At 36.8% G+C, this 22,861-nt stretch overlaps 1 protein-coding gene across 1 annotated transcript in view; it reads right to left on the reverse strand.

Annotated features, from left to right (window-relative positions):
- NUBPL (NUBP iron-sulfur cluster assembly factor, mitochondrial) overlaps nucleotides 1-22,861 on the reverse strand; it is an 85,802-nt gene that overhangs the window by 51,662 nt on the left and 11,279 nt on the right. The window contains exons 4-6 of the mRNA XM_057428447.1: nucleotides 15,381-15,471; nucleotides 3,417-3,456; nucleotides 3,233-3,323 (exon numbers count right to left, since the gene is read on the reverse strand). Of these exons, the coding sequence (XP_057284430.1) occupies nucleotides 3,233-3,323; nucleotides 3,417-3,456; nucleotides 15,381-15,471 (222 nt within the window). The remainder of the gene's footprint in view (nucleotides 1-3,232; nucleotides 3,324-3,416; nucleotides 3,457-15,380; nucleotides 15,472-22,861) is intronic.

Below are 22,861 nucleotides of genomic sequence, written 5' to 3' on the forward strand. Positions count from 1 at the left end.
AATTTACTTTCACTACAGGTGAAAAATCATTCCCTTATATATTCTTGTCCTTCCAATATCTATCATCATCCCCTTCCTTCTTTTCTATACAGTAAAGCTTTCAATAAAAGTAGGACACATTATAGAATTAATACACTATGTATTTGCATCTATATACTGATTTGATAAAACATACACCAATATATATGTAAAACAGTATACTGAACTGCTAACTCTATCTCGTATTATAAGTTACATTTCCTTTTTTAAGGAAAAGGTCATGTTCCAGAAAACTGCCTGTCGGGGTTTGGGTAGCTGCTGTACTTGTCGCTGGGGCTGGCGTAGCTGCTGTGCTTGGAGCTGGAGTAGCTGCGCTGTCTGTTGCAATCAATGTTTGAGAACTGTACTACTGCAGTGCTGTGCTTGGTGAGCTGTCTGTTGCTTTGCAGCTGCTGTGCTTGAACAAGGCCCTGAGCTGGAGTGATTTGTCCATCTCTGGTATGGCCAGAATGACCACACACCTCATTTAAGTGTTTTACTAATTCTTCTGGATTTTGCAGTTGTTCGGTGGTGAAATTCCAAAGTACTGGAGGGGCCCACTGACCTAGATACTTGCCCATACTATCCCACACACCCTGCCACTCATGGCTGTCCAGCCTCAGGGAAAATCTCTTGGACCTCCTACATCGTCGTCTAACCCTAGACAAGGCCCAAACCCAACCTTGAATTAAAAGGCGGTGTTTTATCTAAAAAGTAATGTAACCTGGCCATATGCAAGTAGAAGTGAAAAGAGACAAGTATGAGGCTGGACTCTGTACTGAGCTGAAAAGACATTCATCCACCAAAGAAGTAAAACCAGAGAAGGACAAATATAGACCTATCACAAATAGAGAGGTCACATGCAGTAGGTATTTAGGAAAGCACATAACATATATATTTAACAAAAGTATTTTCCAAAGTAAGAATTCCAGAAATTTAAATAAGTTGCAAGTGAAAGAGAAGCAAAAACTCATACAGGCACAGACTGATGAGAAGTAAACAATGAGCTAACAAGTCCTCATTAATGAATTTGGAAACTAGGCCCTTCAATGCTTTATTGGAGTATCTGAAGCATGATAAAACTCTGGAAAACAGATTTGTTCATACAGAAAAAAAAAAAAAAGCATACAAACAAGCATCACAGAGTGAATGCATAGTCTCGATGCAATTAAAACAAACTAAAACCCCTCTACTAACACCACTGTAAATACTACCAGTGTTTTTCATGCAAAAGTCTGGGAACCTCTGTGTTTTCTATCTGTCTGACTTTATTATTTTGAGAACTTAGTATTTTCTCAGCTTGTCTGAATGCACACAAACTCCATACACTTATACTATATATCTAGATTAGGGAGCTAACATAGATGGTTTACAGGTAGCTATAGAGGTAAAGCAGCTATTTCTTAAGAACAGGCATTTAGGAAGTTAAATACAAACAGAAGTACTCTTGCAAGCAACCTTATGCTCTCAAACAAAAGGTAATAATAGCCAAGACCAACCAGAGCAGAGAAAGAGAAAACAAGGAAATATTTCAAAGCCCCCAACAGATGACAAAATAATTTCTAACATAAAATGGAATTATAGTATCTTCAAAAACATTGCTGCATGCTGCAGTCCTCTCTTGTTTAGGTGTCCAAGGCTATTAGGCTATCGGTTCTTCAGTTAACTTCTTCTTAAGACTGATGAATAACTATGTCAAAAGGGAGGTTAGCACATGGTAGTCTGGAAACCACCTGCACATTACATAGAACCTGCTGGTTATCCCTGTGATCTGTGAGCTTCCTTCTTCAAAGGATGAGATGGAAAAATCTTTTTCCAGCAGAGATTTAAAACTACCCTGGTCATCATTCAGAAGCAAAATACTCGTAGGGAGAAAAGAATTTAGCTGTAAAGCCCTCCTCTTTCAGAATTCAGGTTCCACTGTCAGGGAAATAACTGATGCCCCAAGCATTAATGGACTCTGTCTCATTCCTACAGCATGATCAGCCAGCATGTAACTTGCTTCATTGGTTGCTAGGGAGCAATGAGCTCATTACATGGCATCATCCACACCCTCCACAAGGATGCTGGCACATGCTTCCCATCTGGGGATACTAATGATTGAAGCAACAGCAGTGGAGGTGCCTGCCAGTCTTCAGTCTCCCAGGGTGGAGTATGCCAATACAGCAGGTGCTAACTTTAGCTGTACCTTCGAGGTTTTAGGCTCAAGTCCTTGTAAGCCTGGCCAAGGCAATGCAACACACACAGAGAATAAACACCCTTCCACAGCTACTAGCATGGATACCCCTTATTTTTAAAATAAAGACAAATCTAGACAAAGATATTCCTCCTGAAATTTTGGAAACAGGTGGCTTTTCTGACTAGGGCAATGAGCACACTATTCTAAAACCTGTGTTAGAGAATTCAGTAAAAATGGAAAAAGGTTGGGGAGTTAAAAAAAAAAAAAAGTATCTTCTTTTTTGCTGTCATTAAGGGAGTACAAGATTTGGAGGCATTTACAGAAGACATACAGAAACCCAGTGATCTCCAAGCTGTATACATTAAATCCCTGGAATAGATGTTAAGCTGTGAACAATCTGGGTCACTTCAAAGTCTAAACACACAACCCTAATGCGTTTTTTCAGTTGTTTGTCTCATTAGCACTTCACAGATCTATACACAATAAAAAAGGGGGGGGAAGGGGTGAAGAATCTGTCAAGAAATAAAAAAGCCACCCCGCTTCCATATGCCAGGAAATTTATTAACTAACAATCTATCTGCATTACACAGAGATGGTAACTAATGATTTTCATGTACCTGTCATATGCCAAACACCATCCAAGAATTCTTAGCACTGGTGAATTAACAAGCACATAAGGGAATACAGCTGTAATGATGCATAGATACCTATACATTCAAATCCTCAGGCAACCTTTTTTTTTTAACAATTGCATAAAGAAACATAAAAAGGAATAAGAAGGCAGGCAAATTGGGATGCTTCACTCATGAAATGCATGGAACAACAGTTCTGTTTGAAGGAGATAACGCAAATGCAAAAAATTTCAACTTTTCCTCTTACCTGAAGCTAAGATTAAATTCTTCAGAGTTTAAGATGACCAAGATACAAAAATGCTCACTGCGAATATATTAAATAATGCCATTGACACTCATATATCAGTTAAATGCATCTTAAAATAAACAATTTGAAACACCAGTATGTACTCTAAGTCCTTACCTGTCTCAACAATTTTTCAACAGCTGACATTACCATGAGCCCCCTCCACACAACAGGGGCAGTCTCTTCTATCAAGAAGCCCATAGACATGCTGAAACAACAAAGCAAAAACTTAAGCTTTCCAGCACACCACCACCAAGTACATCTGTAAAGAAGCTTGATTTAAATTAAAACATATGCTCACCATGCAATTCCATAGTTCTTAAGGGGCCTCATTAGATTTTCTAAAACAGAAGCAAACAAAGTTTTTTGGGCGTGGGAGTTGCTTTTGGGTTTTTGTTCTTTTTCTTTTTTTCTTTTAAGGCCAGTTTTTCCTCTCGGTTAAAAGCATTCATCTATTTTTCCCCCCTCATCCCTTCAATACATGCATACATTTATCTATTCTATCCAAGAACATGGCCCCACTTTTTCTCTGTTTTTACTGACACCACTCATCTTTTGCCAGAATAACACTGCATTTGCCCATAATACTATATCACTTTGTGCTGTCACTGTCGAAACCAACCTCATTTATTTGTATGAAATCCCCATGCTGTGACGCATAAATTCCCTATTAGGCAGCCTTCTACTTCTGCAACACTTCACTAAATGCTGAGTCATTTATATCAGAACAATATCAAAATCCTGTAACATGATGGGATTTTAACTTCTTTTTAAGATGTTATTCACTAATCTCATGAATCAAAGGATTTTCCCATTAACACACCAGTGTTTTAGGGAATTATTCTCCTGGTATTCAGTCTGCTTGGAACCCCAGAGTAGAGGTCCCAAATAAAGCCACCATAAAATACATGCTGTCAACAGCTCTGGGTAAGAAGTCCTGGATGTCTTCAGACTGGCACAAGTCTGCAGGACTTCCAAATTTTCTGTAGGAACAAAAGATGCATATTTAAGCATTACAGAGGTAATGGCCTTGTCGTGCTCCATATTCCTATGTCTTCCAGTGTCAAGAAAACAAAGGGGGGAGAAATATGGCCGTTGTTCGGCTGGCAAAGGGGCAGGCAAGCAGAAAGTGAACAAACATGAGCGCATTCAATACAAAAACCTCCCAAAAGCCAAGAACTCAGGATGGAGTCTCTGCCATCCAAATCCATACCTTACCTCAAAATGGCACATGGGCACACACACAAAAGAACAAGAGGAATTTTACTTGATCCAGTTGGTTTATTTAGAAGCATGCACAGACAAGAACCAGCATAAAACTGAAAGACTACTTTAAGCAATAAAAATATATTACAATACATATTTTGACAGAAGCCTTTGATGGACCCAAAGTAAAATATATATGGATAGTAAAATAAAAACAATGTGAATATAATGCAGGCCACTCAAATCTGAACTACAAATTCAAGCAAAATAACACCAAAGAGCACGCAAATTAAAGAGCTAAACTCTACAGATAAAAGCTTTCAAGCAATCAAGTAAGCAGACATTCAAGCCGTGCAATTTTGTAAAATATGGATGAAAATAAATGGAATGTTTTGGTTTACAAATCAAAAAGAGTAAAATAGGAAGCTAAACAAATCACTTGTATGACTGCTGCACTCAGGAATGAAAATGGAACTGCCATTGGAAAAAGAGATGGGCTTGGACTGTTCTACTGCACCAGTGTTAACACAACTTTTCTCTACTTGCTCAGCTCCCCAGTGTTTAGTCACGGCTTATTATGGTGTCACTATACTGTCTAACCTCATTTCTAGGAATGTGTCTTACTTCTCCCTCCTGCAGTAAGATACCTTTGTTATGAAGAGCCTGATGACATTTGAACTTCAGCCTAGAGCCATCTCTAGCACTGCTCTGCTGTCCTTGCAAAGAGTGCATATACTGCCATAAGTTACAATACTAAGATTTGAGAAAAATGACTACATATTTACCTACAAGAAGGTTTTGAAAACAGGGATAAAAAAGGTCCTGCAACAACATACGCAACTGCAGGTTCAAGGACTGCTGCATTCTTGCAGTGAAATAGGAAAGATTTTAAGAAATAACAAAACAAACGGGAGGCCAATCCTTGACCACTCAGCACATGAGGACCAGGAACCAGAGGGTAGGAAGTATGGAAAAGATGTATTCATTCTAAGAAAGTTCACCGAAATGCTAACTTCTCAGTTCAGTCCAAGTTCTCTACAGTACATTAGTCAAATATCTAGAGGCTAACATCTCAACAGCCACTGCCTGCATGAATGGTTTCCTGTGTAGAGAGCTTAGGCAGACATACTAATCTCACAGAACAGACACACCTTCAGAAATCACCCTCTCCTTCACCTCAATGGGTAAAACAAAAAAGTTGCTGTGAATACACAAATAGTGACCTACAGAATAACCAAGGGGGTCCCTGCTGTTGAAACATGTGCGCTGTTTATTTCTCAACGGCAGAGTTTAATTTAATGAAATTAATGAAAACTGGATCTTACTGTCTTTGGTTAATAAAAAGGACTATGAACTGCTCTGAGCAGTTTAACCAAATTTATACAATGCACAAGAACAATTCGCAACCTGCTGTATATTATGGCTATAATATTCTGCATAGTTTCAAAGCAATACAAAATTCTGCAGAGCACCCCACTGTTTGCCTACTGCTAAAAAGCATTCTTAAGACTATCTCAAATTTAAAGTGCTTCAGTGAGCTCTGGTAATCACCCTTGTCTCATCAAAAGCAACAGGCATTCCTCCTTCGGCCTGGGTCTCGTGAAGATTTTCTAAAACGTAACGTATAAAGATTTAGCTTAATGAGATCTCAGCAACATCTCTAATTCCCATTGTTTCCAGAGTAAATACTTCCTCCTCTGTTATCAGATGCCTGCCATAAACCTCCAAAAATACAAAATATAACAAAACACATTTCTTAAAATCACGTCATATAGCAGTACTATGCCACCTACGCCAAGAGATCAATATTCTTGTTTACAACTTTTCAGTAAGCTTGGTGGCCCTAAATAAAAGGGTGCCGTGATTCCTCTAAACATACAAAATCAGATCAATAAAATTGATAGAGCACCAATGAAATATGCTTTTTCTGGTAGAATACAAGTAGGGCACGAGAGAAGGCAGGCATGCGCAAATTCAGGACAGCATTACAGCAGACTGCCAAAGAGTACTAGGACTGGTCTGAAGGCTGGACTGTTACATGAGGAAGAATGATGTTGAAGTCATTAGGATGGATATGCATTTTGATTTTCTTTGGGGGGGATTTGCTTTTTTGCGGTGGGGTTTTTGTGGGTTTTTTGTTGTTTTTTTTTTTGTAGATGGGGTTTAACTTTTTTTTACTAGAAAAAAAATAAAGCCTTACAGACTAAGCTGACAAGGTAACTGAGTTACTCCATTCTTTTTCTCCTGAAAGCTCAACACAGCCATTCAATGGTGGTCATAGGTTAGTGCAGCACAGAAAATATGTACAGAGCTATATTTATATGGTTTTGGCCTTGATAAGAGTTCAATTTCTTCACAGTAGCTTGCATGGTGCTGTGCTTTGGGTTTATGATAATAACATATCATCATTGAGATATTTTAGTTATTGCTGAGCAGTGCACACAGAGTGTTCCTCACACCACCCCACCAGCAGTAGGCTGAGGGTGCACAAGTACACAGAGTGTTCCTCACACCACCCCACCAGCAGTAGGCTGAGGGTGCACAAGGAATTGGGAGGGGACACAACTGGGAGGGTCAACACAGTTGACCCCATCTGACATAAGGGGTATCCCATACCACATGGTGTCATGCTCAGCATATAAAGCTGAGGGAAGAAGAAGGAAGTGGGGGATGTTCAGAGTGATGATGTTTGTCTTCCCAAGTAACAGTCATGTGTGATGGAGCCCTGCTTTCCTGGAGGTGGCTGACACCTGCCTGCCTGTGGAAAGTAGGAAATTAATTCCTTGTTCTGTTTCGCTTTGCTTGCATGCAGCTTTTGCTTTACTTATTAAATTCTCATTATCTCAACCCTCAAGTTTTTGCACTTTTATCTTTCCAGTCGTCTCCCTATCCTACTGGGGGGGAGTGAGCAAGTGGCTGCATAGTGCTCAGTTGCACACCAGGGTTTAAACCACAAGGAGACATTTCAATTCTTGGCTTAGTTTTCAGAGAAGGTTTACTGACTGATACATCACAGCAAGCAAAGTCTTACATATAGTCTTAATTCATCAGGTAAGTAAAGATCATTACTGCAGAAAATCGCGATGTTGGTACTACACCTTCCTAGCAGGAATCATGCTATTTAATAAAAGCAAAAGATAACATTAAATATGACTAGAGTGGATCATGCAACACCCTAGCAAATCTATTTTGAGCTCACTGACTGAGTGAGCACTAATGCAGAGGAGTTGCTCAGAGTTTTCAAGTGTCTGAAAAAACGGGTAGGTTGGGGATTTTTACCATTTCAATGGCAAAAAAATATATGCAAACAGGAGATAAGGATGCTAGAAGCTCAGGTTTTTCTTCCCTGTTAAACATTTCCTATTGCACTCAGCTATTTTTGGAACTTACCACTATAACAGTATCAGAGACTTCTTAGAATGGTTACTGATTATCTTACTATTTGTCTTCAATAAATCTCAATAGTCACCTGTCTGTCCTAACCAGATTTTGGTCATTGAGCAGGAAAGTGGTGCTTTTAAGTTGTTATACGATCAGACATCAATAGCTAAATCTATAAAAAAGTAGAACAATTGTGTGATTTTCCAGTTTAAAATATCCTACTGACCTTTGCATACAGATTTGCAAATGTTTCCAAACACACTACCAATGCAGAAGTGTTTGCCAGTGCAGACACCACTGTAAGCTCCGGGCTATGCTCTGAATGACCCTCTTTTCTGGTCCTTAAGTTTCATGCAAGCCCTGTTTCTGTAACACCCAAAATGAATATTTTTCTCTAAAAACTGCTTTTGAGATGCAGAATTATTATCTCATGTAATGGATGAGGGAACAAGACCTGGGCTGTGAAACTTGCTCTAAGTTATTCAAGAGTACTGTGGATTTAAAGACCTGTTCTCCCAAGGTCTGATGCTCTAACTGAGCCACAGCTCCACTTAGGGCATCTTCAATGTTGGAAAGCATATAATGCACAACTGATAAACACCTAGATCTAGACATTTAGGTGGATGTATTTTCCCTTGAAACTCCCAAATATACCTGAAAGAATTAAAATTTTAAAAAGCAGACTGAGGCACAAAAAGTTTGCAACAGAAAAAGCTGTAGAAAGTTACACTACACTACATGTTATTCGGAGATTTACGTATTAGTCACAATATTTTAACATCTCACATTTAAGCATTAAAGTAGCAGGTTTAAAAACGTATTTCTGAATAGCTCATAAGTTTAAGTACTCCTTCATCTTTCATACTATGTTATTTAAATAAAACCCATACTGTAACTCCCCTGCATACATTTATCAAAATTTGAGCAAGTTGATATTTCTTCGTAATTTATACAAAAGTTAAAGGTTCTGCTGCTGTTTGCACAGTTCATCATTAGCTGAGGTTTTTCGTAACAAATTGCTATTTTGCACCTCCTCACATCTCAGTGGTATCTCACTACCTGAAACGCAGATGATGTATGGCATAACAGCCACTAAGCCATTCACAGAGAGACATGGCAGAATAGTCTGTGGGTTCCAGTACGTTTAACAAGATTAGCTGGGGCAAACTCAATTAATGTGCCATACATACAGACAAGCTGAAACAGATTTTCAGCATGGTCACTTGTAGAATCTCAAAAATTTTTGTATCATCTGGTTTTTAATTGTGTACAATTTCATGCTGCAGTGATTACACTGAGTTAGGACTAGCAACTTACACAGCACCTTCCGCTAATCACAGTAAGCAGTAATTCTCCTATGGCTGTCGCTATGTAGAAGTATAAGGAACTTATGTGCTGTGTATTTTGAAAGTCACCTCTTAAGATCAACGTTCTGTAATGGGAGGATCCAGGTTCCAGTTAAGGACATAAAGACTTCAGACTATATAGGGTTTCCATCTATGAGGGAGGGAAAAAAAGAAGGGAAGGAAGGGAGAAGGAAAGAAGTGGGGGAGGAAGAGAAGAAAGGAGGGAAGGAAGAAAGAGGGACAGGGACACAGGAAGAGTAACAAAAAGGTTGAGCCCTACTTGTATAAATACAGAAGTCTCCACCCATCCTGGATGCCTTAGGGAGCTGAGATTTATACAGGGCCAGCAGATTTGACACAGAACATAGGGAGAGCCATACCTCTGGAAGGAACAGCTAGATGCCAGATACCATGCTCCACTGTGTTTAAAGAAGTACTAGTGTCTTAAGCAAAGGCAAATGAATTCCACCCACAGTGGGGTAAAGGGAATAGAACTGCACTGGAAGGGAGGGGGACAAATAGCAACAGGACCCCAGAGTATCCCACAAGAAAACACAGAGGCAACACCCTATGTCAGAGGAGAAAGGATGCTGTAACCAAAAGGTTAGTCAGAGTCACAGATTTTAAATCTTTAAATCTTATGCCAGAAGCCCAGAATATTCTATGGCACATGACAGACTAATTGAGACTTCAAGCTTGATTTCACACTGTGTTATAAGTTTATTTGCAGGATCGCCCTAGAAATACTGTAATTTGTATTTTAAGCTTGAAGAGCTCCACACAAGGCAGGCTGTGATTTCCCATTACACCCCGCACTAACAGTGTTATCTAACCATGAAGACATCACAAATACTTAAACCAAAGCAAATGAGACTCAAAGAGCATTATTCAGTGCTCACAGTTCAACTTAAAGAAACAAATGCATAAAGAAACTCAGCTTTTCCCAAAAGATTTGCTTCTCATATTTAGTCAGCCTACCAATCCCATTATCCAAGTAGGTTTTCCACTTCTTTTCCTCCTAATATACTGCAGAGGAAACAAAGCTCTGTAAAAGCTTTTTCATTAATAGAATTGTTTTGCAGATACAACTTCATCAGTCCTACCTAAAAGCAAAAGAACTAATTCCTTGCTGGAATACTCTACTTCAAAAGCAAGTCTGACACAAGTAAACAGCACAGTGATTTAGTCATATATTTGTTACATTTTGAAGCACTGCTGATTTGTTAGGTTTAGAATACTAATACAGGACTAGTTTTAAGTATGTCTCCATTAACTTTCATCACATCTTCCTTACAATTGCTAAAACAAACCACAGAGCCAAAAAAGATTATTTATAGTGGATCAAAAGCTTTAATAGATTAATTTGGGTGTGTTCTTTTAGTTCATTATACCCCTGAGGAACAAAACAGACTAATACAACATTCAGTTCAAGGCTTTTGTCCTGACATGCAAAACCTCTGGGAAGGCTCATGGTGTCTGAAGCACTGACTGGCTCCTGTGAGAGGGGGACTGCCCAGGTCAGCCACGTAATAGCATCACAGACAACAGCAAAGCAGAATAGGGAGAAGCAGGAACCTCCGGGGCAGGCATTTCCTACATATTACCTTCAGTTCAAGATTTAACTCCAAAAAACTTTCCAGCTAACAAGGGACTTACACTGCTTTCAAAGCACATCTGGAAACTGATAACACAGATGTAAACTATAGTAAACTTGTTGATCCTCCACTTAAAAAAGAAGTGTTTCTGGGTATATTAAATATTCTCTTTTGCACTTCCCATGAACTCCCTCATGCATCCTTCTGTGATTTTATTCCAATTTCACCCCTTGCAAAGTGGAGTTCTAGGTACTTTACAAAATTATGACCACCAAATAAAGCCAAGGAAAATTATGCTAACTTTTAAACTCCGTCACTTTCAGCTACCGGTCAATATAGGGAAAGGACTGAAATACATTTTTTTTCTATTTTTGATGTAGTCTACTTTATTTCTTTATTCTGAAAAGCCACTCCATCGTACTGTAGAGAAGGAGAACAAAAGAGGGAAAATACAGCAAGAAACTCACTGAAAAAACAAAAACATGAAAGTGAAATTTCTACACAAAAATACTGTGAAAATTCAGAATTAGATACAGTTCTTGAATTTTACTTCTACCAGAAGAGAGGGATGGAAACGTCTACTCCTCTGAAATAAGCATAAAGGTAAATGTGTACAATATACAAACAAAAAAGAATAATTTCTATCACGTATGTATATACAACAAAATGTGTATCTATCATGTTACTGTAAGAAAAGCATTTTGTAATTTAATTCCAATTTGTATAAAAGTTGAACCAGGCAAAGTTTGTATCTCTTAAGTAAACTTCATGAGATAATGAATAATTTGCCATCCATAATGCATATTAAAACATTTATAATTACTGCACTCCAGGATTAACAACACAAAGAGTAATGCACTTCCTCTTTCAAGTACTTGAAATGTATTTTTTTCAGGTTACAGTGTTCCAGCAATTTATACTGCAATAGCATTTAGTAAAATTTGATTTGCCATTTATCCAAAAAAGACTGCTCTCAGTAAGAGACTTTAATTACTGCACTACGTTTCTCATCTTATACTTTTCTGCCTTACTTTTTGGTAAGTATGAATTTATGCATAATGAAGAATAAAATTTTAATTTATTAACAGTCCCGAGGTTTTTTTTTATTTTTTTAAACAGCAGCTAACAACTGCATATAAATATAACATGCCTATAAATAATTCCTTGTAGAGTTCGGTATCCTCCATCTCCTTTCCCTCCCAATGTAAACAATTTTATCCACAAGTGGATTCAACAATAGCTGAATTAATCAAGCTTGAGGTTAATTGTTACAAGCTTGAGGGCAGTAATCGGGTCCAGAATAAAGTATTTAACACTTCAGTATTCTTCACATTTTGAACTACCTCATCACATATGAAAGAGCTTCCAAAATATAAACCACAACAAATTATAACTTTCTGAATCATTATTTTGTCACATGTAAGACTCCAGTCACCCTGACTAACTGGGTTAAGGCTTCACCAAAAGTAAAACACAGGGTTTCAGTTCAGACTTCTTCCAAATAGAGTAAAGCATATCATTAGACTAAACACAATCAAAAAATTCACTCGTTCTCAAATCCAGAGGTAATGGCAAAAGAAATTATGACTTTTTTTGAAAGAATTAAATTTTGGTTTTCTTTAATCATGATAGAGTTCTGCTGGTAAAGCATGACAAAGACAATGTTCTTTGAGAATACAAGCTGTACTTTTAAAATTAAACCCATATGTTAGATGAAGAAACTTCTGCATGGCTACCTCAGTAACTACCCTACCTGTCTTGTATCTTCTCTGTTTAAGTAGTCCACTCAAAATTTTCTATTTATAACCCACAAATGGCTGCACTACAATCCCTTGATATTTTCAGCAGACATTTTTAAGCAGTTTTCAACAGATGCTATTTTAAATTATTACTTTCTGTTACAAGATTCAGCAAGCACAGTCTAAAGATTAGCAGACACATAAATGTGTCCCAGTGAAAAAATGGACATGTCCGTTTCCAACTTTGGTATTTTATCAGGAATTTAGTTTCTATAGCCCCTGCAGTACTATCAGACTTAATGGGGCAGCCATAACTACTGCTAGCTTTCTCTCAGAAATTACTATCTATTCCAAATTTGGAAGTCAGATGCTCACTACTGATCCTTCGAATATACTATTTTATGAAGAAATAGAAAAAGACACTGAGGACATCATAAAAAGGCAACAAAGGTTTGAAATATTAAGAGAGCACTCAACTGTCATAAAGAAAAAAAAGCACGCCATAACCTTCATCATCATTTAAATTAAGCAAATAAACATTATATTTATCTGACAAAACAGCAATGTCTTCTCGGCAGTATAATAGCTTTTAATCTCTGGCAGCTAGTTTCAATGGCAGATTTAAAAAAAATAAAAATAAATAAATTATGCAGTTCACTAAGCCAGAAAACAGCTTTTAAGTAAATTATTTGGGGTAAAAATAGAAGTAATGCTTTTGCTACTTGCATTAAAAGCGTTGCCCTGTGTCTACATTGTAGCTGATACTAATATTTATTCCATAGTTAGATAATCCTCCATTAGCTAATCAAATTCAGTTGTGAACTTATTAAACAGCATTTCCCTGACCATTTATAGTATTTTGAATGACACCCTATTAAATGTTAACAGACTTTCCAATGTACTACAGTTTGCAAAACTAAATTAATGGAGTGTCGTGTATTTATACACTCTCCCCTCACTAAGAACTCCTAATTAATTTTGAAAACTTAAATTATAGCATAACTATAATAATTTCTATTTAGAACTAATAATTGCTTCATGGATTTATTCTGTGTAGCACTGGACATCCCTAATCCCTTTTCAGCTGCTACGTGTGAGAAAAGAAGTCAAAGAGCGCAAGAGTGGTCAGAACCTGAAAGGGTTACTCTACAGTTTCATTTACAAATTCAGGCCTCACAATGAACACAGCAATAGTGTTTAAACACAATTTTTGATTGCTATGCTATTGGAAAAAAAAGTTTTTGATTGATTTATGTATACATTGTTAATGCACATCTTTAACACTGAACTGCCTGGCTTTGCTCAATCTCTGTACAAAACTATTTATTCAGTTTATGTTTTATTCTTGAAAATGTAGCAAGAAATCAGAAAATAAAACCAAACCTCATTATACCAACATATAAGGGTCATACATATTTTTGTATCTATACATGTATATACACACATATATATACATACATACACACACACATGCACACCCCCTATGATGGATCACTTCCTTGCAAGCTTATCCTATCTGTCACTCATTAAAAGGAACATTGGAAGTTCACAATTAAAGCTTCCCAGGCCCCCAAATTCCTACTTTCACAATGAAATCATGTCAGCTAGTTTGCCAGCACTGTCACTGTTGTTACTCTACAGCTTCAGCAACTCAAGAGTTAAAAGCACACAGAGAAGTGAACAGAATTCCTGAAATTCAAATTCTATCCCGTTATCGTTCATACTGAATTACTACACAAGTTCCTTAGTAGACTAGTGTAATGTGTTCAGATGTGAAATACACATATTCATCTTCTGTCAGTTAAAAAATAAGGAATGTTCTTAAATCGTGGTAATATTTGCTTGCACATTCCACACAGACGTAGAGAGAACACATCTTAGTGATCAAAATATTAGTGCTTAGAAGTCAACAGCACCAATTCAAATTCAGGGAAATCCTCCAATTTCTTTCCATTACATTGAACTGTGCATTTTTCACACTTGAAACATGTTAAGACAAAAGCTTATGGTGAATTCTCAGCTATATACCCAAAATATCTAGTAACTGAAATTTATGTACAAACAAAATTGAGCTGCCTTAATAGCCGACTGATTATACACTTCAGTTCTTGCATCCCTAGCAAGTTAATTTGTATGATCATACAAAATAGACTGGGCAACTTGCTTATTTGTGGCTCATAACATGGATTTAAATTTTGTATAGACTGACAAAAAGCACGCAGAATGTGTAAGAAGTTCAAATTTATCTAATCAATTTTTCAGACAGTGAGGAAAAAAATAAATGGAGAATCAAATTTTTACCTCATCTCCTTTGGAAAGTTAAAAATCAAGGTCACATTAAAAAAGGAGAGGTATTAAGAACACCACAACATAGTCCCTTTTGTGTTCATCTTGCATAATGCACTTCAAATGAAAAATTCATTGCAAAAAAATCTGTTACAGGAAAACACAGCCTGTATGACATACACCTTCAACACAGTCCAAAGTACAAGAAAATACAAGAATACTTCAGTTTGTATCAGGGAAGTAAACTCCACTGATGATACATGAGAGGATTTGGTTATTTATTTATTCACAACATAATTAGTCTTTGACTTCAAAACAGAAACCCAAAAAGTAAATCCAAGTATTCTCCTCTCTTAGAAATTAATTTAATAAAGCCCGTATTTGTAAGCCAGGTACTTAAATCTAGAAAGTATTCAATTTGACAGTTTCTCCAGTAATAATCCACAAAACTCTCAAAAGCCTGTGGCCCAACATAAAGAGAACAAACAAAAACAAAAATGAAACACCCCCTCCCCCCAAAAAAAACAAGTACTGAATATTGCTCCTAGTTGTACAAGCTAGCTTTGAAAGCAACCTCATTGCTAAAAATAAAATAAAAAATACACTAAGTCTTTATATTCTGTTTGCATTTCCTCTGTGCCACACCAATGAGTGAGCTATGCTCATCCATTTACAAAGAAGACAACAAGAAAAAAAAATTACTTCCACTTACTTGGTGTTAATTCTGGGTTTCCTTTTAAGTTCATCATCTTTGGAACTGAAGGTCCATATATGTCTGCATCAAGCAAACCAACTTCTTTTGTCTGTGTAAGAAACAAATGAAAGTATTTGTCAAAATATGTCTTCTTTAATGAATTACTAGTTGAAAAAAATGTAAAAACTGCCCATTTAAATAAAAATATTCTCTTGATTTTAGATGTATCATTGTTTCTCTCTGAAATGCAATTGAAGCATGAAATATAACAATGTCTCTAGAAGCTGAGACAGACATCTTCAGAAAATCAATTCACAACACACAGAATCCTCACTTGCACATTTTCTTACTTACAAAGCCCTCATATTAAAACATTGTAAGCGATGTTATCTGTATTCCATAAAAATTTATGCAGAAATAAAATTTTATTTTTTAAAATGTATCAGATTTTATTGAAAAATAAAAACAAATTTTGTTTGTAAATATATTTGAATTAATGCAATTTGAGTTATATTAGTGACCACAAGAGGGAAAAACCATATTTTTATCTTCTGTTGAAGTGGCCAGCGTAAACATTTGCAGACGTTTGCGGACATCTTGAAAATACTGAAATGCAAGTCTGTGAAGCCAGCTAAGCAGGCATGACATTTTAATCAAATGCATTAGCACAAAAAAATGCTAAAAATGAGCTTATACAACTACAAATGGTACATTTCAACTACGTAGTCTAGACTTAGAGGATTGATTTCTATGTGCTTTTTTATAGATATATATATATACACATATTTTGTGAAAACTCAACTGTTTTTCCTACAGATGGCAAGACACACTACCAATTACCAAATTATGCAAATTAGGTCGTAAAGAGCAAGCCCTTTAAAGTGCTGAACATCAAGTTTCTCTATATAAAAAGCTAACTGTATTCAAAATTTTGCAATATTGCAAGCACGTATGCTTAAGGGCTTGTTTGAAAGGTTAAGGCAGCAATGGAAGCTTTTCCAACAATGCCAAATCAGACTTTTAGTGTTTCAAAATGTGTGTTTCACTTTCTGGATGATGTTTTTGTAATGTGGTATCATATATTAAGCCATTCTGTCATCACAGTATTGATAGGAAGGATGGAGAAAGATAAACTCTCAGTGATAACTATCACTTTTTTGGTTAGAAGAGAGGTGTAAGCAAGGCTTTTAATGCAAGTATGCAGCAACCTTTGAACAGGATTTCTGAACATGAAGTATATTCTGTGGCATCACAATCAGTTTGGATTTTCTTGTTGGTTTTTTTTCGATTTGGGGTTTTACTTTGTTTTGGGGTTGTTTTTTTGGGTTTTTTTTGGAGGGCTGTTTGTTGGCTGGGGGGGCTGGGTTTGTTTGGTTTGGGTTTTAGCTGGTTGGGTTTGGGTTTTTTTTTTGTTGTTTGTTTGTTTGGATTAAAACCCTGGTTTAAAACCTCAGGTATTCTCACCACTACTTCTGAATAACTGTGAATTTTAAATAAGATACCAAAACCAACTCATAGAAGCCTAGATAGATACCCCAGAAGCAAGACTGACCCTTTTTACTACAACATACGTAATAATTCGAGTTTGGAGAGTTTTATGTGGGGGTTGCTTTCTTCTGATTTGGGTTTGGTTTTTTTTTCCTTCTTCTGTTTTTTCAAGCTGTTGATATTGAACCGTGAAGAAATCCTTAACAGCTGAACAATTTAAAGTGTTAAATTTACCTAATATAAGCCAAATGCATCTTAAATTTTATAACCAAGAAGTAAAAACTGCATTACCATGTAGAATCTATGTACTTTAAAAAATAAGTTTTTACTAAAAAAATCAACCAAATTTGGGTTCAATTATTCAAAATACTTTTTTCTAGAAGAGAGCAAAGCATGCAGAATTATATGAATTAATTTAGATTTTTTAACATTATTCTCTTTGTATAACCCTATTAAAACTATTACAAAATGTTCAGGAGTTGCTCTGACAAATTATTCTACTTTTTGTCTACTGTATGAAAACTGCAATTTCAAAAAGACTGAAAAGACCCATTTTTGTGTTAGATTTCAAAGACATCAACAACAGTATTAGAGCTTCTTTGTTCTTGTACAAAATGCATATTTTAACAGATCAGAAAGATTCATGACTCAGTCCCTTTATCTGTGCCAGCAGCTAATCAAACCCATCAAAACATCATCTAGGGGCTGTACCACATCATTCCTTCTCAAAGAAAAGTAAATATTTGTAGAAAAGCCTACATGGTGTTTTACACCTGACTGAGATAGTTTCCCTCAATTTTTTGAGGGTTTCCCCCCCAGCAAGGATCATGACTACCCACTGACTAACCACAGTGATCTTACAACTCACTACAGTTTTGTTTTCAGCCTGAAGGAACTGAAGATTTAGGGTAAGCTAAATTAATTAGATCGACTTTGTGACCTTCTGGGCATAATCAGATCTTTACCGCTACAGGCCACCTATTCCTAAGAGTCAGCAGGAATGTATCTGCAAGCATACCAAATTTCCTGAAATTAAGAATAATGCAAGCACACTGGAGAAAAATATCCCTCAATTGCCAAGGAGGAGTTTGCAAGTTCAGCTACTACTTCAAACTAAAAGGCTGATCTTTGTTTCAAGTTCATACAATAAACCTGACAGTTTTTCAAAAAAAAGGAAAAGAAAAGAAACAAATTTTACGCACTTCCTCAAAATTCAGAAAGATGCTCATTTCCCAGATGCATTGCTTTTGTTTGTGGATGTGGCTCAATAAAACAGTTGTCTTCAAAAATAACAGATACTCCAGTTTCTACAACTCATGTTAATAAAAGCAGAAGTGCTCCTGTAAGCATGGTGCTTTCTATAGGATTGTAGGAGAAAAGTCTTTTGGAAATTCTTTAAATCACTGGCAGAATCCCACTAAAGATAGCCTCAGGTACGTTTTTTTACTTCACCAAGCAATTGAATGTGTTAAGTCAAAAGAGTTCATACTGCCTAAAAATAGCAGCTTATACAGAAAGCATTGGCCCAATAAGCTAAGGTTTTGAGTTTTGATCCTCCCAACTATCCCTGCATTTGCAGTACATAAGCATCTCTAGAACAGTAGTAATAACCCTTTACTCAAGGTTTAATTACCTTGGAAAAGCATTAACGGCAGCTACCAAGGGATCTTTTAAAACAGGCTCAGCACAGTCCAGATCATCTCTTCCAGCATTTATAGTTTTAAAACCCCAAGAGACAAAATAATTTTCACACACCTGGATGCTACCACATGAAACTGTTAAACGGAATTACCAACACCAGATACTTCACATTCTGAGTAAAGTTTAATTCAGATGTAAGACTTATAATAATTAAAAAAAAAACAAATTAAATGTTAATAGTGTTTTCACCCCTATAACCCACACCTCATATAAATCTGTACATCTTTCAAAATACTGCTGTATTAAAACCAAACCCTAAAACACATGCATAACATCAGACAAGGCACAAAACATCTGGACAGAAGGAACAGATTACAGGGGATCACAAGCAGGAACAAAAAGGCAACTGAAAGAAAAAAAGGAGAAAAAAAACTCTAGGATTCCTCTAATGTCCTCTGACATTATTTTGATATGCATATACATCTCATACCGATGCCGAGTTGCTTTTTTTTCTTAAGTAATACTAGTGTTAGGTAGACAGAAATACAGCACTCCAAGTACATCCAAGCATGTCTAAGTCCCCTGCTTCCAACTGTTTTGCAGGGCACAGCACACACCACTGCTACAGCCGTCCTCAGCATTCTGCAGAAAAAGGATTCAGATGCAACAACTCCACCATCTTCTAATGACTGCATTTTCTCCTTATAAAAATATTTCTATCCTGTGTTATTAAATAAACAGCATTCCATCTTTCCAGCTGGCATAGCTATAACCAAGTTCAAAACACCTGCTCTCATTTGCCCTTTTCCTTCTGCTTGCCCAGCTGTGGAAAAAACTTTGAATCAATCATCAAGTTTACTACACTTGGAAAATACTTTCTAGAGACCTGTATTTTTGTTGCACTATTGCAAGTTCTGAACAGCTTAAACTGACAATGTAACCACTCCCATACGATTTAAATACTTCCATGTTACTGTAAGCTACTATTATGTTTTTCATACACTAAACTAACACATGCAGGATTATCAACCTCTTCATACAGAGTAAGATTCTTACCAATACTCCATCAGGCAGAGAAAACACAAAATTGGAAATAAATATAGTACCAACACTCTCTTGGTACTCTCTTGGTCTGTTCAGCAAAAAGTATACTTAAACACTCACTGATGTTCATATTTGCCTTCTTATAGCTCCTTTTAAGGTTTCCCCTCTCTCTCTAGTTCTCTCCCCCCCCGGCTAAACTACTGCTAGGATTTGCTCCTCCTGCTGCGTTGGTGCTAGCTGTCGTGATCTCATCTGACCATCGGTGAGCACAAGACCACAAAAATAATAAATATACAGGATAAAGGACCATGGTAAAGAAGTATAACTCCTCTTCATCTTCTGCTTTTATATTATCAACCACATCATCTTTTTTATTTCATTACCATTAATTTTCTCAACAAGATATCGATTTGCTCCGTTAGACCTCCCTAAACATTTCTGACAAATACTCAGTATAAGATACATTTATATAATCACATTTCTTACCCCAGTACAAACAGTTAAAGTTTTCATTCCAGTTTAGAAACTTCTCTCACCTACAGTTTTTAGTCACTAGGTATAGACGCTGTATTTACAAGAAAAACAAATGCTTCAACAATAGATAAAGAATATATTCTTGCATAAACCCTTAAAGATGGGAATCCTACAGCTTTGTCTGTGCACTGTACAAATCACAGGCACAGATAACCTCACTAAAAAAAATCCTTCCATTTAACTTCCCTTGCAAAATTCTTAACATAATTAAAGCTCAGTTTAACCTCTGAACTTGGCCATTGCCTTGTGAGCGACAGAGATTTGCAACATAGCTGTAACTGGAATTAATGATTTTCAAGCACTGAGCTTAATTGTAATAAAATCTTTTGGGGAGATAATTAAAACGAAGTTATTGAAGACCACATTAGACACAGTCCCTCTACACTGGAAGACAGAGGTCTTATTAAAAAAAAAAAAAAAAAAAAACAAACCAGTAAATTTTGCCTCCTTTGCTTTTCCTTAGGCAGATTCAAAATTATTCAATTGATACTCTTTGTACTCTTAGGCAGATGAGTTTTACTATACATGGTCCTTGTACAGATGACATAGGCCCATGGTAATGACAAAATTATCTGTATCCTTCCTCCTGTTAACTATGGTCTAATACACTTTCTATATGCAGGTTCCCCTTTTTTGTCTTTCAGGTAATATTAACTATGAAATCTATTGCATTTTCCAGTAACAGATTTTTCAACCAAATGCAACCAGTTCATTCATATATCACAGAGGACCTCTCCACACATAATACTGTGCTCAGGGGAGAATCTGGTGACATTCATTGATTTCTTCCAAGTTGCCAAATGCTTTATTGAGGAACAAGGCTGACAAAAGACTTTATGTCAACACAGAAAGAATTAAAAAAAAATTAGTTCACAAAAAAGCTACTATAAATAGTTGTTACTTAACACAGCCTACATTACTGCTAAACATCCAGAGACTCTTTGACAGCATTAATTTACTTTTGCTCATCTTCTGTGAGAATTTTTTCCATACGTGGTAGGGCACATGTACCCCACTGGAGATTACTGAATATTTTACTTTGAAATAAGCTCTGCAGACCCTCAGAATTCCCTGGCGTTCATCCTGTGGGAGGTGAAGGCACAGGTTAATGACATATCGTTCCATATGGTGAAGGATTCCCTACACTAGAAGTGCTCCCAGGATTTAGCACCTGCAGCCCATTCCGAAGACATAAAAAACAGCTTTGATAAATGAAGGTGCCAGTTATTTTTAAAGCTGGTGATCTTAATCCATCACCAGGACTCTCAATTTACCCTTTTAATGTCATTATAGACTTAGAGATAATCCCAAACTGCAAGCAGCAACACAGAGGACAAAAGAGAACTTAAAATCAGGACAGGCTCTAGGTTCCTCCTTTGACATACTGACACACTGAATACCCATCTTTTAATCCCTAATTCTCTAACTCTTTCAGCTGCACACTATTTATGTGCCTAGCTGTAAATTGGATTAAAGCCAATAAAGTACCTCTGCAGTTGCCTAAGTCTGTATCCTAGAAATGTAGACTTGTTTTAAACACTCACTCTTCCCCTGGTTTAAAAGCCTTCTTCCTTCATATGAAGATTATCTAATTTTCTGCCAGCTACAGAACTTCTCTGGCACTTTTTCTACAAGAGTCTGCAGTAACTCCTAGTCAGGTTTCTGGATAATCAGACACCAGGAATTCAACCTCTTTTGGCCTTCTTGTATCACAGAATCATAGAATGGTTTGGGTTGGAAGGGCCCTTCAAGAGTATCTAGCTCCAACCCCCTGCCATGGGAGGGACACCTTACACTAGACCAGGTTGCTCAAACCAGGGATGGGGCATCCACAGCTTGTCTGGGCAACCTGTTCGAGTGCCTCACCACTCTCACAGGGAAGAATTTCTTCCTAAAATTTAATCTATATCCACCCTCTTTCAGCTTGAAGCTGTTGCCCCTTGTCCTATCCCTACATGCCCTTGTAAAAAGTCCCTCTCCGGATTTCTTGTCAGCCCCCTTCAGTTACTAGGAGGCTGCTGTAATGTGAAGTCTCCCCAGAGCCTTCTCTTCTTCCTATTGAAAAATTCAAGACAGCACAATTTTACAAATAAATTACCAAAATCCAAAACAGAATCCCAAACATTACTACATCTCTACAAGACGCCTCACCGCTTTCACAGCATGCCAAATCATTGTAAACCTGCTCCACCTTTCACATCAGTCTCTGACATCTGCACTAGGCTTTCGATGACTTGAAGACCTAGGATGCAGGTAATACTGACTCAGGATTGCAGGTACCTACATGCAGTGCTTCAAAAATGTTTTATTTTATTCAAATGAATATATGCTTAACTTGAGGAATTTTTTTTAATTTTTATTTTTTTAGTGGCCAGTGTTTAAAAGTATTTCAAATTTTACACATTTTTTTACTTGGAAAACAGTAAGATTTTTCAAGCTTTATTCCCTCATTTTCTCAGCTGATCTAGAACCTGACCTGTCATTGCAAAACAACCCAAATCAATTCTAACTGGCATCTCCAGCTTTATTGACACTTTTTAGCATTAAGTAACAAGCATGTACACCTTATCTATTGCAATTAAAGTCTTCTGATTCGCTAAGCAACAAAGGTAAGGAAATCAAACCCTAATAATTAGGAAAGCTGCAGAGGAGGAGGACAAAACAGGTCAGAACTTGCCTTCCTTCTACAATTACTCAATGAATTATTGCCTAAATTCTTCTAGATTTGTTTGTTCCCCCCATATGGAATTTTTTTCCTTACCAGAAAGAAATGTATATACATTGTGAGATTA

The sequence above is a fragment of the Pezoporus wallicus genome, unplaced genomic scaffold, assembly GCF_028554395.1.
Source record: "Pezoporus wallicus isolate ANWC-B61680 ecotype Strahan unplaced genomic scaffold, APGP_CSIRO_Pwel_v1 contig_3486, whole genome shotgun sequence".
Lineage (NCBI taxonomy): Eukaryota > Metazoa > Chordata > Aves > Psittaciformes > Psittacidae > Pezoporus > Pezoporus wallicus.